This window comes from Amblyomma maculatum, chromosome 10, assembly GCF_055883805.1.
Source record: "Amblyomma maculatum isolate TAMU_Amacu chromosome 10, ASM5588380v1, whole genome shotgun sequence".
In the NCBI taxonomy this organism is placed as follows: domain Eukaryota; kingdom Metazoa; phylum Arthropoda; class Arachnida; order Ixodida; family Ixodidae; genus Amblyomma; species Amblyomma maculatum.
This window is the reverse complement of record NC_139353.1, coordinates 74,231,526-74,245,319: the sequence shown is the minus strand read 5'-3', so window position 1 is coordinate 74,245,319 and position 13,794 is coordinate 74,231,526. Positions and strand designations below refer to the sequence as shown.

The 13,794-nt window shown below is 45.4% G+C and overlaps 1 protein-coding gene across 1 annotated transcript in view; it reads left to right on the top strand.

The window, feature by feature from the left end:
• The window catches only part of LOC146176808 (uncharacterized), a 34,166-nt gene extending 23,525 nt beyond the window's left edge, over positions 1-10,641 (top strand). Inside the window, exons 3-4 of the mRNA XM_084582976.1 lie at positions 4,572-4,850; positions 9,229-10,641. Of these exons, the coding sequence (XP_084439102.1) occupies positions 4,602-4,850; positions 9,229-9,609 (630 nt within the window). The 5' untranslated portion in view covers positions 4,572-4,601 and the 3' untranslated portion in view covers positions 9,610-10,641. The remainder of the gene's footprint in view (positions 1-4,571; positions 4,851-9,228) is intronic.
• The last annotated feature ends 3,153 nt before the right edge of the window (positions 10,642-13,794 follow it).

Genomic DNA, 13,794 nt, shown 5'->3' with positions numbered 1-13,794 from the left:
GGGAACTCTCTGTAATTCACGTAATTAAAAGCAACAAGTGAAACGAGAAAGTTCATTAATGATGCATAAGAAATTATCTAATTACACTGTAGACTTTGTAGACTAACTTCTGATCTAAAACCACTAGCTCAATTAGGATTACATTTTTGGAATCGGGAGATAAAAACACGTGTATGCAAATTTTCACGAGGTTCTACCAATAAATAAGAAAGTTTTAAGACTATCGTCTCCCCATACCAGAGTGTAAGAGTCACATGACGGCGCTGCTGGCAGTGAAATGTAAACAGGCAAAGCTTACGGACTGTGGAAATAATTTCTTTTTTTTTTTTTTTTTTTTTGCTCAAGTTTCATAAATTCTCAACAACAAAATTTTTCATACACCCTGCTGATTTCGTTCTGGCGGGATTCAATTGTAACAGTATTTGATTATAACCAGCAGGGTAGCAAACCAGTTTCTTTAGTGGTTAGCTCCCCATCTTCCTCTCTGTTTATTCTCCTTTTCTTTTAGTTACCTTATTTTTTTATCTACTTCTCTTGTTTTTATACTACCATGTTTCCAAACATTTGGTTCAGCATGAGATCAATCTCTTCGATTGTAAAACGTCTCCGATTTTTCGTTATATGCAGTTTTTGCATGAAGACTGGAAAGGACTATGCAGAACGGAAACCATATTCAGAACTGAATGTGAGGGAAACCGCTTTGAAACCATTTGCAGTAAATCTGAATTACTGGAAGTTATTGTACTGGCAAGAATGTTCCAGTGCAGTTGCACTGAGGGTGCGGCGCAAATGCTGCTGCAGCCCCCACCTCCGCAGTTCTAGTAACATTGACTTCAGCCACTGCTTGCATAGGGCATCTACAAGAAGGACAGGAAAAGGGTGGCAGTGAAGGAATGAGTGTCTGGGGGAGAGGGTGTGCAGCTGCACCGTTGCCGGGTGTGAAGGCGGCTGCGTCTTCACACGTTCCCTCATGCCCGCCACCATTACCCTAGGAAACCGACTCGCGCCGCCAACACTCTCCGCTGTTCCCGTTACCAATGCGCGAGAGCTCGCGAGCAACCACGTGGCGAAGAGGGTGCTCTGCTTGCACCAAGTCTTTTTTCTTTGTTCTGTTTTTTGCTGATTTTGAGCGTCAACTACTGTAGTGCCACTCTCCAAAAGTGAAAGCATTGGAGACTTTTGCCACATATATGCGCCGTCGGCTCTGAAACACGGCGCAATGTATCAACTGCCTTAAGACATGCCTCTCATTTCAGGTAGTGAATATTGCGAGGTTTTGGCAAATTTTCAATAATTCACTAGCTAAGACATAGTTGCCGCCGTGAGTTTGTTATATCAAGATCAACCACCGCAACACGTTCATTACATGGAGTTTTCAAATGCACACAATTTAATGGGGGTGGTGTTGAGGAATCGAAAAACTTCGTAACATCGAGGAATTTGCTAAATGGAGGTTCGTTACATAGAGTTTTAACTGTATTTGAACAAGATGACTGTTCTCCTCAAATAGGTACTTAGCTGTTCGCACATGCCTGTTCATATATCCACTCGAAGAGTAACTGGTGGAACATTTGTAAGAAACTTTTTCATGGCGGACATAGTACCTTCTGAGAAGCCATGTGCAAACATGCTGATGGTCAGAAGCAAAAGTACCAAGGTGGTGACAAGACTGGTTGTGCATGAAACTTACAGGGGCAGATGAGTCCACTTAACTGCAAAACATTTTTATAGAGAATTTTCCGATCAGTGAATAAATGTCACACGCCAGACAGTAATTAGATATTTTTTTAGCGCAGAGTAGCGTCCATCATGGTTTTCACACCCAATGCTGTTCCGGTACGGAAACGTATGCCTTATCGGTGAAAGGTTTAGTGGGTAGCGGTCACCGCTTTCTCCAAGGATATTCAAAACAGCATGGTGCCATGTAGCGAATAACGCTAAAAGCATGTCATAGGCAGTGCAAAAGGAGGGTAGTTTTTATTGACCAGAGCACTGGAGAGAATGCAAAATATAATAAAACAAGTAACTAGGCGAGCACTGGTAAAGGAATAGAGAACAGTGTGCAGTTAAGTAAATCAGTGACATTTTTCTGAGATGTGATCATTCGGGTTACAGTAGAATCTCGATGATACGAATTGCAAGGGAGCACGCAAAATATTCGTATCATCCCGAATTCGTATGATTCAAAACAAGTCAACATCCACATGGGAATGAATTGAAAATGAACCAAAGTTTATTATGGCGAACTACTTGCGGCCGAAAAAGTCCGTAATGCTTGTCTGCACTTTTTTGCTGTTGATGTCGGGGACAAGCTCCGCCTGAAAGGCATAAAACCGTGCCGCGGTTTCGTCGCTCACGCTGCTGGCACTTACGGTGCGGCGCAGAACGTCCAAAGCGTGAAGAGTATCTGCCTTTGACGGTGGCTGATCACACTCATCAGCGTCACCATCGCTGTCAGGCTCACTTTCGCAACCATTCGCTTCATTGACCAAGTCTTCAATAGACCTCAGCCCACAGGTCACGACATTGTCGTCCGCGGTAACGAAGTCCCGAACCGAAGCTTCAGTTTCCAGATTGTCCCAGCCATCAATCGTGAGGTCTTCGTCTGGCCCTTGACAATCTCCTGCCGAAGCCGCAGCAAGTCCGATGGCAAATCCGCACTTTCTAAAACAGTTCGAGATTGTGTCTGAAGTTACACTATCCCACGACATGGCTAGAAAGTGCAAAGCATCTAAGAGACTGATCCGCAAGTTTGCTTCTTTACGGTCAATTTTTGCCAGCAGATGCCTCACTAGAAGTCCTTTGAAATGATGTTTCACATTTCTAATTATCCCAGTGTCCAGTGGCTTAAGATGGCTGGTAGTGTTCGCCGGCAGGAACCTGACTTTCACGTTATTGAATGTCATTTCCTTTGGGTGGGCAGAGCACTGGTCCACGAAAAGCAAACTTTTCCGGTTTCTTGCGCCATTTTCCGATCAAGGCTTGTCAAGAACTGGCGGAAAAAATCTCCAGTCATCCACGTCTTTCGGTTGCCTTTGTAAAAGACAGGCAAACGCTCCGCCGATCATGACGGTAAGCTGGAGTTTCTCTGATCCATCCGAGTTGCAGCAAAAGAGTACTGTTACTCTCTCCTTGCTTTTCTGGCCGCCCTGGCATGCCTGGCCTTTTACGCACAAACTTCTTTCTAGTTGAAGGTTGAAAAAGAGGCCCGCCTCGTCGGCATTAAATATGTCACGTGGCGCGTACTCCGAAATCAGCGCCGGCAGCGTGTTCAGCCACTCATCTACAGCTGACTGATCCACTTTCTTGCCTTCACCTGAGACGACCCGGCAGACAAGTCCGTGCCGCTCCTTAAACCGGTGCAGCCATCCCCCAGACGCTTGGAAATTTTCAATTTCCAAGCGAAAGCGCGACGGTGTCGGCTTATTCACGTAGCACCTTGCTGTCCACGTTGACGCCGGCCGCTGTCACTTCGCGGAACCAAGTCAGCAGAACCTCTTCCAGCTTGACATGGGTCGCTGTTTTAGCCTGCTTCACGTTCGCACCGAAGTGCTGCACATTCTTCAAGATGACATCTCGCTACCCAACAATGGTGCAGAGTGGTGACGGTGCCAACCCTAGCTCTTTTGCTAAGTCGACACTCTTCTTCTTTTCGTCGACCCTCTTCAGCACTTCAAGCTTTTCCTTAAAAGAAAGGGCTTTACGCTTCCGCGACATTTCGGCAGCAGCGAACGCTTGCGTCTTTCTAACGTTTGGGCAGTTCACGTCACAGCGAACGACAGAAAGAAGCGGAAAACTACTGTAGCGGCAGCCAGCGTCACAGTCCTCCTGGGAACAGCCGGCGAGACAACTTTTCGATAGACCAATGAGCTGCCAGCGAATGAGTGACGTACACGACTGGGCACGTGCTTCGCCTTGGCCGTCCTTGTCTAGTGCTCGTCGGTTTGCTACGAAAGGGAGGGGGGAGTAGGGTGGCTAGTGGGGTGAGAGGCGTTGGAGAGGAGAGGCAGCGGCCGCGGTGGGTACCCTCTCCCCCTGTGAGCTCTTGCGCTGAGCTGCTCGGTGGCTTTGTGCGTTTGTACAACGTTCGTTCCTATCATTCGCGGCGGGGGGGGGGGGGAGGGAGTTGGCGGCGGCCGCGTCGGTTATGTTACCCTCTTGAGGCCAGCCGCGCCGGCCCACTCGCATGCACGACTGTTCGTATCAACCGCGGCAGGTTCAGAAACTCTTCGTATCACCCCGAATCTGAACGTATTCTATACAATGTAGTCCGTTCAAAGCATTCTTAAAATTCGTATCATCCCGAAATTCGTACCAGCCGTAATCGTATCATCGAGATTCTACTGTACAACAGGGATTGATAACGGCAGCTTTTCGCTTGCAGGTGGTCACATCAGTCGCTCTTGCATGGCTTTCAGTGACAAATTTAAATTAAAAATCCTCGTTCCTTGGATATTGTAGTGCTCGATCTGTGTTATATGAGGCGAAGCCTTTTCATTTCCACCATCACCTCCTTACGCATTTTGGTCATTGTTCTGTCCCTTTAACGGTGGCACTGCTTTGTTTTCCAGCTTCTCTCAGCAACGCACCCAACCAGCGAGATGCTGAGCCAGAAGGGCCCCGCGTGCAGTGCGGCCGAGCAGTGCGCCTACCTCGTCAGCTGGTTCAGCGAGTACAGCGACTTGCAGCGCGACGACTTCCTGCACGTTCTCGCTGACAAGTACACACCACTGGGACCTGCTGTCGATGGCACCCTGGGCCTGTCTGGCCTCTCCATTGGGGGTGTCAACCCTGACGCCCCACCCTCCCTCTTCCAGTGCCGCATGAGCCTCTTCGACCAGTGGTTCCAGGTGAGGGTGACCACCATCGCCACAGTGCTAGCCTTGTTGAAGGTATTTCATGTAGGAGTAATTATCATTAGTATCTACTTGATTTTGCCCACAAGGCTAGAAAGTAATGCAGTCCTCAGTCCTCATAGTCAACACTTATGTCCCACACAAGGTATCAGGTTGGTTGCTACTGTTTTCAGGGCTTAAATTTAGTACCGAAGGTAATGCGGTCTAGGCCTTGAGGGAATTCGATGGGGTTAAGCCTGTGCCTGATTGGTAACTACCTTAGCAGTATAGTTGGCACTAACTAACATATTGGCTGAAGCACACTCCACCTTGGTGGGATGGGAAAATTTCCTTCACGACATTGGAATAAGAAACCTCTAAAACATGGACTCGTATGCAGGACAAGGGTGAGACGCACGCACACACAATTGGTACCATCAGGCTGCTCTGTTTCTCTTTTTGGAATGGACATCGTCACTTATTTGTTTATTCTGTGCTTTCATTTCTGATCTGTCAGGTTTACTTGCTGTTTTGTATTGGCTCGCAAAAGCCCACACTGCTTTGTGCTATCGGTGTTTGGGTGCAGTGTTTGTCATCTTTGGAGGGTTGTTACTCAATGGAAATGTCACTTGCACCAAGGCCGCGCCATGCCTGCGCTATCGTCCACCAAAATTGCACAGATCAGCGTTCAGGGGTAACCCAGTGTTTGCTTACATAAAGGGCGCACTTTTTTTACAAAGCAGCTCTTGTTATACACTGGAAACCCTTTAGCACACATACTGGCAGGTATTTTTTGTCGCCTACGGGAGGGATCATTTATTGGCAGGGTTCCCAGTTTTCATTATATGATGACTTCTCTATAAATGGTGATGACCTCTTTATAATAAATATTGTGAACAATTCTTTACAAAGTGCCTTGATGGCTTGAGAAATGTGCACAATAGAGCAGCCAAGTCACGGGGCAGCATTGTCTCTGGAATGAGGAAGGTAGTTGTAACTGTGTAAAATCAAACCGATGCCATGATCAGCATAGCAGTCGTAGTGGCTGCTGCATTTGCATGACCTCCACAAACTGTCAGCTTGGTCTTGCGGCCAACTACCTTGTGAGGCTATTGCTTGGGCACCTGCTAATTCAGATGCTGTGGGACTCTCACCATTTAATTTGACATGCAAGTAACGGGAAGCATGGTGAAAAGCGAATGGTTGCATCTCCGATAGTTATTTTGACCATATATTTTCGGTTTTGCTTTTCTGAGCTTCGTGCCAACCTGCAAGGATCGTGGCTATCGAGCACACATCAGTCAGCCGACAGCTCAAGAGCCCAGCTGGGTGCAATTTTGGATGCTGATTGGCAGCACTGTGTGGTTTCCTCACTACTATTTTTTATGGTTGTTCCACTGGGCCAAAGCTGTACGCTCACCCCGCTGAGGTGATGCAGTGGTTAGGGCACTCAACTGCTGCACCCAAGGATGTGGGACCGAATCCCAGATGCGGTGGCTGCTTCTCTTTGGATGCGAAAAGCAAAGCACTCGTGTGCCATGCGATGTCGGTGCACGTTAAAGAACCGCAGGTGGTCGAAATTTCCGGAGTCCTCTGCTACGGACTCTCTCGTAGCTTGAGTCGCTTTGGGAATAAGTTAAGCCCCATAAACCAAACCAAGATTATACGCTCTTCAAGTGACATTCCTGCATTTTGTGGTGAAGCCATGTTGCAGTGCAGCTGCTTGCGAGAGGGCAGCACGGCTACTGCTTTGTACAGTTAAAGATGTAGGGGACGGCAATGCAGAAAGGTCACTGTTGGGCTGGTCTCACCCAAGAAGTGGACGACCTTTGCCCATTCTTTCACTTTCTGGTCAGCATTTTCGAGATCATTTGATAATTCTAATGCAGTCAAACTCGGATATATCGAACTCAAAGATGATCGTAAAACAGTTCAAGATATAGGGGCCACCTTAGTAAACGTGATGGCAACGCCCCTGTGGCATGTCTCTTGCTGAGCCTAATACATAGAAGGGCATGGAGCCTAATAACCAAGTAAATTTCAAATTGGGTCATTGGTGGTGATTGACTGCCAAAGAAATGCTCTGTGCCTGTGACATAGCACTCTCTCGGCTGCCATGAGCCGTTCGGAATCCTCTTTGGCTGCGAAGAACTATGTAATGTTCTGCTATGAAAACAAGCAGGTACTTCATAATTGAGGCTGTCATGCCTATGCTAGACAAAAGTATACTGAACTGCTATGGGAGTGATTCCACTTAGGTGCCCATCACTAAAAGTGCGTTCAGGAGCGTTGGAAAGCCATAGAGGGCTTATTTGCCACCGTGCGGAAATTACGGAAGCCCCAGCATAGCTCATGCCACTGACAGAAGGTCATCGAGCAAAGAGTCTATCCTTCAGTGCCTACTACCCTCCCTGAAGGCACTACTGACCATCGCCCAGAAATTTATCAGCACGGGACGGGCATAGGATCAGAAAGAGCAGGCACAAGATGGTGAGTGGAAGTGTGCTGGTTATCGATGTGAACTCCAAACTTGTGGTGGCGTTTGAGCACACCAAAGTGGCCTGCCTCTCTGAAGCTATCAAGTCAAAATAATGAAAAGCTGGTAGCTAAACTTGATGAAGTAACAAGGTTGACAACTGGGCGAGTTGGTAATCGGGCCGCCTCATCTTGTTTGCTTTTCTGCTGTTGTGTCCTTTGGCTGGTTTAAAATCAAACTTGATGTTCAGTTATGAAGTGTAAAAGCAGGCATTTCATTTGTTGCTCGTCTGTTCCAGAGTTTTACTCGGGTTGCGTTATCTTAAGGATGTGTGCACATTTTGGCTGTTTGCCTTACCTTGTCAGAAATGCGTGCATGTAATCAGTAAAGCATTGAACGTCGAATAAAAGGTAATCAGATTGAATTATTATGTCAGGAAGCAAAAATTGCCATAATGAAACAGTTTGAGCCTAGAAACATGCTCCAGTACATAATTTGAGTGCTCCAAAACTCTCGTTTTATTGCTCCAAAGCTGCTCCAGAATGGCTTTATTACTGCTCCCTGAGCGGCTCTATAATGCTTGAGCCTACTTCTTCCCCTGTTAGTGGCATTGGCTGGTGGCATGCCTACAGTGAGACTTATCCCTATGTGCTATTTAATGAGGGTAGAATTAACTGGCATTTTGTCGCACGTCGCTCAGGTCATATGGAACAGAGGGCAAGCAGTTGCTGCCACGGCTGCAAAACCCTATCACTGACCCTGGTGTATTTTTGGCCATGTGCCGGTCACCCGGCTGTCCAAACGCTGCGGCGCATATTTCAAGTTGTCCATTACAGAGCTGATTCACATTCCTGTTAATTGGCTTTGTATGCATAGAGCTTAGTGAGACCAAGTAGTTTAGTTTGAATGATCTACAAATTCTAATTATTCAGGTTCAAATAAATGAGCTTTCACTTTAAAATTAACTGGCATTTTGTTGCAAGTCGCTCGGGTCACGCGGAACAGAGGGCAAGCAGTTGCTGCCATGGCTGCAAAACCCTATCACGGACCCGGGTGTTTTTTTTTGTCCATGTGCTGGTTGCCGGGCTGTCTAAACGCGTAGTGTATTTCGAGTTGTCTATTGCAGAGCTGATTCACATTCCAGTTAATCGGCTTTGTATGCATAGAGCTTGGTGAGACCAAGTAGTGTAGTTTGCATTATCTGCAAGTTTGAATAATTCAGGTTCAAATTAATGAGCTTTCACTGTAAGATTACATATGACCATGTGCTCTAATGATGGGAGTGTACTGTAACCGATTTTGGTTGACTACTTTCCCAGTTTCAGTACATTTTACTAGCTTCTTAGCATCTAATAACGAAAAAACTAGATGCTGAGCGACCGATTACAATTCATTGCAGAAGTTACTGCTTTGAGTGGTCATTTAGAGCCCACGCAAAAAAATAACTGTGCAAATACAGAAATGTAATCAATTGCAGATATGTTATTTTTCATCCTTTCTCGATGTAGCATATATACACGCAGAGGAGAATGAATTGGCACAGCTTTCTTGATCAATAGTCTGTTGCAGTGCGTACGTCTGTTATTTTAGCTGCGCATAAATTTTCTTCAGCAGTATTTAGATGTTTCCCTCAGAAATGCATGAGTAGCAACACTGTAGCCTGTTTCGGATGCACGGCAGATGGATATGTGCTGTCTTAAAGTAAACGACACTATGCAGTAACCATGAAGGAAGTACCAATTGAATTACGTGGAACATTGCACTTTTCAAACTGAAAACTAAGGCAGTTACTCGCAATGTGGTGAATACAGGTTTAGTCTGATGAAACTGTCTGTAGTATGGCGTCAGCTTGAAAAACTTACGCTGAAATATTTTTTATTTTAAGCTCCCTTTCGACACTCTTTTCGTGGTTTTTAGGGCTGGAGTGATGAGGACAAGGCAAACTTCCTCGACCGGCTACAGTCTATTGACCCAGAGTTCGTCGACCGCCTCTCTTCTGTCCCCAATGGCACGGCCGACCACATTCCGGTTTCACCCGCCGCAACAACAGTTGTGGTCAACCACTGCACAAGCGTGACAGTCAACGGAGACAGTCTCAAAGTGGACGACGACGAAGAAGCAGAAGGAGCGGTGGAAGAAGAAGAAGGAAACAGAGAGGTTGTCTCTCCGACCGAGGAGCCGCAAGCCCTTCCGCGGACCGTTGTGTCTCCGAGTAGTGGTGGCTCTGTCGAAGAGGAAAGGGTTTCGCCCTTGGGCGAGAAGATAGAGTACGACGATGACGGGGAGTTGGTGTTGTGAGGCTTGGTGAAAAACGTGCTTGTCGGAGTGGTGCAGTTGGTTTGAGGCTCCATTTCTTTTTGTTTTTTGCTTTCTGTCTGTGGCCCCAAGGCATCATTTGTACGTGTTGTGAGTTCTGAGCGACCTGTAACCGCACATTTCGTGGAGGGTGTGAGAAGTCACTTTTACCCCTTTTTTGTACATGTTCCCCACTGGTGAATCGAATTTTTGTTTCCAGAGTGTGCGAATAGCAGGAGTGGCCAGTAGTTGCGGTAGGTTTCATTTGACATGTAGGAAAGTCATTTTTTTTTATGATCTGAATGCATCATGCTGTTTTTGTGATGCTTTGTGACATTGCAGCTACATCTGTATTAGACGACTATATATATATATATATATATATATATATATATATATATATATATGGCATTTAAGCAAGCAAAGCTTCTCACCTTTTCCCAAAATTTTGTGGTGCTAGCTTCGTAACCTGTGTTCTTTTCTGAAAGAAATGGAAGGGAAAAGAATGCTTTCTATAGTTGGCAGGTGTGCAGTGTGTTTGTATGGTTTGGGTTATGGCGTGCTGGAGGAAAATAGTGTTTAAAATCTTTAGTGAAACAACTTTTTTTTTGTACGTAGGCCTGTATCGAACCTGCAGGGAGAGCGGACATAATGTTCATAGCTTTCTGCGAAAAGTCGCGCATTTGAGAATTGCTTACAGAATCGCGTTAGCAGCTGCAGTCTTCCCTTCTTTTTTTTTTTTTCTTCTTCTTTCTTTGCAGTAGAGCCTCGTCGACATGTTCCCGGCTCATATGTTTAAAATTCCGCACATGCGCTTGCATAAGAGTGGGTTGGGCCTAGGAAAAGCAGCTTGAAGAGAAAAATCGACAGGGACAGCCAACTGCTTCGTGATGGCTTCTCCACGATGCAGCAGCGTAAGAAGGCGAAGCATCCAGAAATGAAGTGTTTTCAGTTAGCCATTGCGTCAGTGGAACGGATGTGTTGCAATATCGTTTTTGTACTAAGGACAGTGTAGATGTGCTTGGAATTCGGATAGCATTAAAAAAAAAAGGGAGCTCTTTATGCTTTGTAACAAGAAATGTGAATCAACATCTTTCAGTATGGGCCTTTGCTCCCCTTTCAGCAGCTACATTTTTCATAATCGGGCAGTTTGTGCCATACATTTTCCCGAGTAATGCGTTTCTTCACTCATTTAAAAAAAAGAAAAGAAAGTATCAGCGAGGCCTTGCGTATACGTTTGAAAAGGTTAGTAGAAAGGATTGAATAATCGGAATGCAATAAATATAATTGACTGAATTCCCTATGAAGGTAGGATAGGGTAGTAAATGATGCCTTGGCACGTGTGCTTCCTCGCCTTCTCAAGTAAGCGAGTGCGTGAAGTACTGCAGTTTGGGAGCACGCTTTCAGATATGGGCAAGCAGTCATAAGACTAGCACCTACCAATCGAGAACGTTGTTACCTAATTAGCAGTAACGTTACACGATGTCGTTTCTGATCAGAAATTGCACTTCAGAAAATGCCTCCATGTGGAGCCAATGTCAGCAGGTGGCATCGCCTCCACATGTGCTCATCTTGGTTTCCAGCATTGAGATGTATGCATGAAAATTAATAGAAAAAGTACTAGTAAAGATTTGCTGTTTCTAACAAAAACCATTGCAGAATCGAGCACTTTAGGAAGCAAGTTCCTGAAAATTGGCCACTAAATATTCATTCGGTCAATTCAAAGTTTTGTATCGGCAGGAAATTGGGGTCATTAAGAGAAGAGCTTTGTATACAACACTACACGTTGTAAAGCTATGTGAGATGCACAAAAAAAACTTCAAACTTTGCAAGGTCGTGGGGCCCTTTGTCCGTCAACATAACTTTTACAGCAGGTGGTCAGTATACGGGTCTCGTCAGTCATTGGTTGGGAATCGGTCACTCTTTCAATACTATCGAGGAGTGTTCTTGTCTTTTTTTTTTAGCTGCTCTGCTTGAATAAATTTTGTTCTATAATTTTCTCACTGAAGACCTGCATAGCATCTATAATATGTTCTGATGTTGATTTGTGGATTCGTTATAACTTTCTAAATTTTTTTAAACACTTATGTATGGTGCTGCTCAGGTCAAGTTTCATGCCGGTGTACTACAGCGCGCATTTTCTCACTTCGAGCACCTTCTTGAATATTAACCTAGGCAACTTAAACAGCCGTTTATTATGTGCTTCCGTTGTTTAGTTAAGCTGTTTTCCTTCTACGACAAGCTGTTGCATACAAAATTTCTCTAGTCTGGTTCTTTTCAGGCAACAGTTCTTGCTTTGTGATGGAAAATGCATGTTCTGTGGACTGATGTGGATTGGCAGTGAATTCCACTGGTCATTTTAAATCTGATCGCTGCATTGCGGAGTGTACCAGGCAAAAGCCAATTTCCACGGCTCCAAAGATGTGGTGCCATCACTCTTGTAATGACCAGGCCAAGCCTGCCGATTAGTCCTTGTGTACCGATTTATGTTGCAGAAATGGCGTGATGGTGTCCTTACTTGCAGTGCATGACTCCTGCATATCATTTGCTAGGTGACTCTCAAAGCAAAAATTGTTTGCCGTATACTAGGTGTGTCTCGCGAAGCCGCCTGTATATCACAGCATCCATATGGCTCTATGTCAAACCATGCGTTTTTCTGTGTGATCAGAAATTATTGCTTCAGAGCAGGTTTTGTTGCCCTGGCATGAACTCTCCGCACCACTGCAACTCAGCCAGTGAAAAGCATTCTCAATGGTTAGAGAAAACAGCTTATCACGACTGCTTGCAGTACAGGGCCATCGATGCATGAGCATTCTTGACCGAGTTCTTTATCATCCAGAAAGGGTTCTTTTCCACACATATGTTGGTGCCTCGACAATAGTACAGTAGAACCTCGTTGACACGTTCCTGGTACATACAGTTACCCGTTTCCTTCGCTGAAAATCGCGGGCAATAAATATCTACCTCCAATTTTAAGGCAAAACCCTTTAATGGCTCATACTGTCGACAAAAGCTGTCCGCGCGAGCGGCGCACCTGATTGGTCTACAAAGAAGTGACGTCACCAGCCGCCACCAAGCAACCAACCAGAAGTCTCATCTTGTCTAGCGTTCCTGCCATCTGCAATCCCACACATGAAGCGCGCCAAGAAACGCCACGCGACAGGAGCGATAGTGTATCGTCCAAACTCGCACTTGCCGGAGAAAGCATGACAGATACTCCGCCTTTCCTTCATGTAAACCAATTATAATTATATGTAGCACTGCAACGAACGCGAATAAAAAGCAAACAATGAGAGGCAATAGGAGAGGAAGGGTAGGTTTTAGTCATTCTCCTCTTACGAGACATCTAAGAGACCCTCTAATTTTTTTTCTCCTGGTTAACACTTCCCAGATAACACTCTGTCCTGCCCACTACGTTCGAAATTTGGACAAATTGGGGTCGTCGTATAACACGTTTTGCAATCAATCGGACATGTGCTAACGAGTGCTCGCAACATGGAAAACAGCAATGGCGCTCACCTGTCATAGTTGCTTTTCTTCAGTGCCTAGGTGCAAAAGGGCAAAGCATCAAAGAAGGCCAAGGCCAACGTATAAAACAGCCTTTCCTGTAGAAACTCGACTTCATGAGGAGAAACGGTGTGGCTTATTTGCAGTGCCTTAAGGATCATAGAGATGAACCATTTAATAACTACAACTGTTCGCTCTCAAAATGAGTGGACCGGGCCTGGGGACACAGCATGAGCAAAAGTATAACTGTAAGCCATGGCGATGGCTTTTAAACCTCGCCTATATGAGGGTGGGAGGCATCCGGAAGCAACCAAGAAAGCAAATCTGCTCGTCACTGCCTTCTGCGAACCGGATTTATTACTTCATCACCCATGCTTAGGACAATTCAAATACAGGCAGAGTTCTGCAAAAATAAAAAAAAAGAGCTGTTCATACTTGATGTCTGTAAATGCTCATCTAGACTTATGCAGTAAAAGTCTGTTCTAAAGGCCTTTTTACCTCATTCAACTGTTCAAAACCAGGCAATTCGGATCATACGTTTTTCCAGATAATACTTCTTTCCCCGCATTTTTTTTTTAACGTATCAACGAGGTTTTGCATTGGCCTGGTTTCATATTAATGGCTGGTCTGAGGGGCTCGATTTCTTGCTGATGCTGGTAAATCTGGAAAGACCGTCCAATC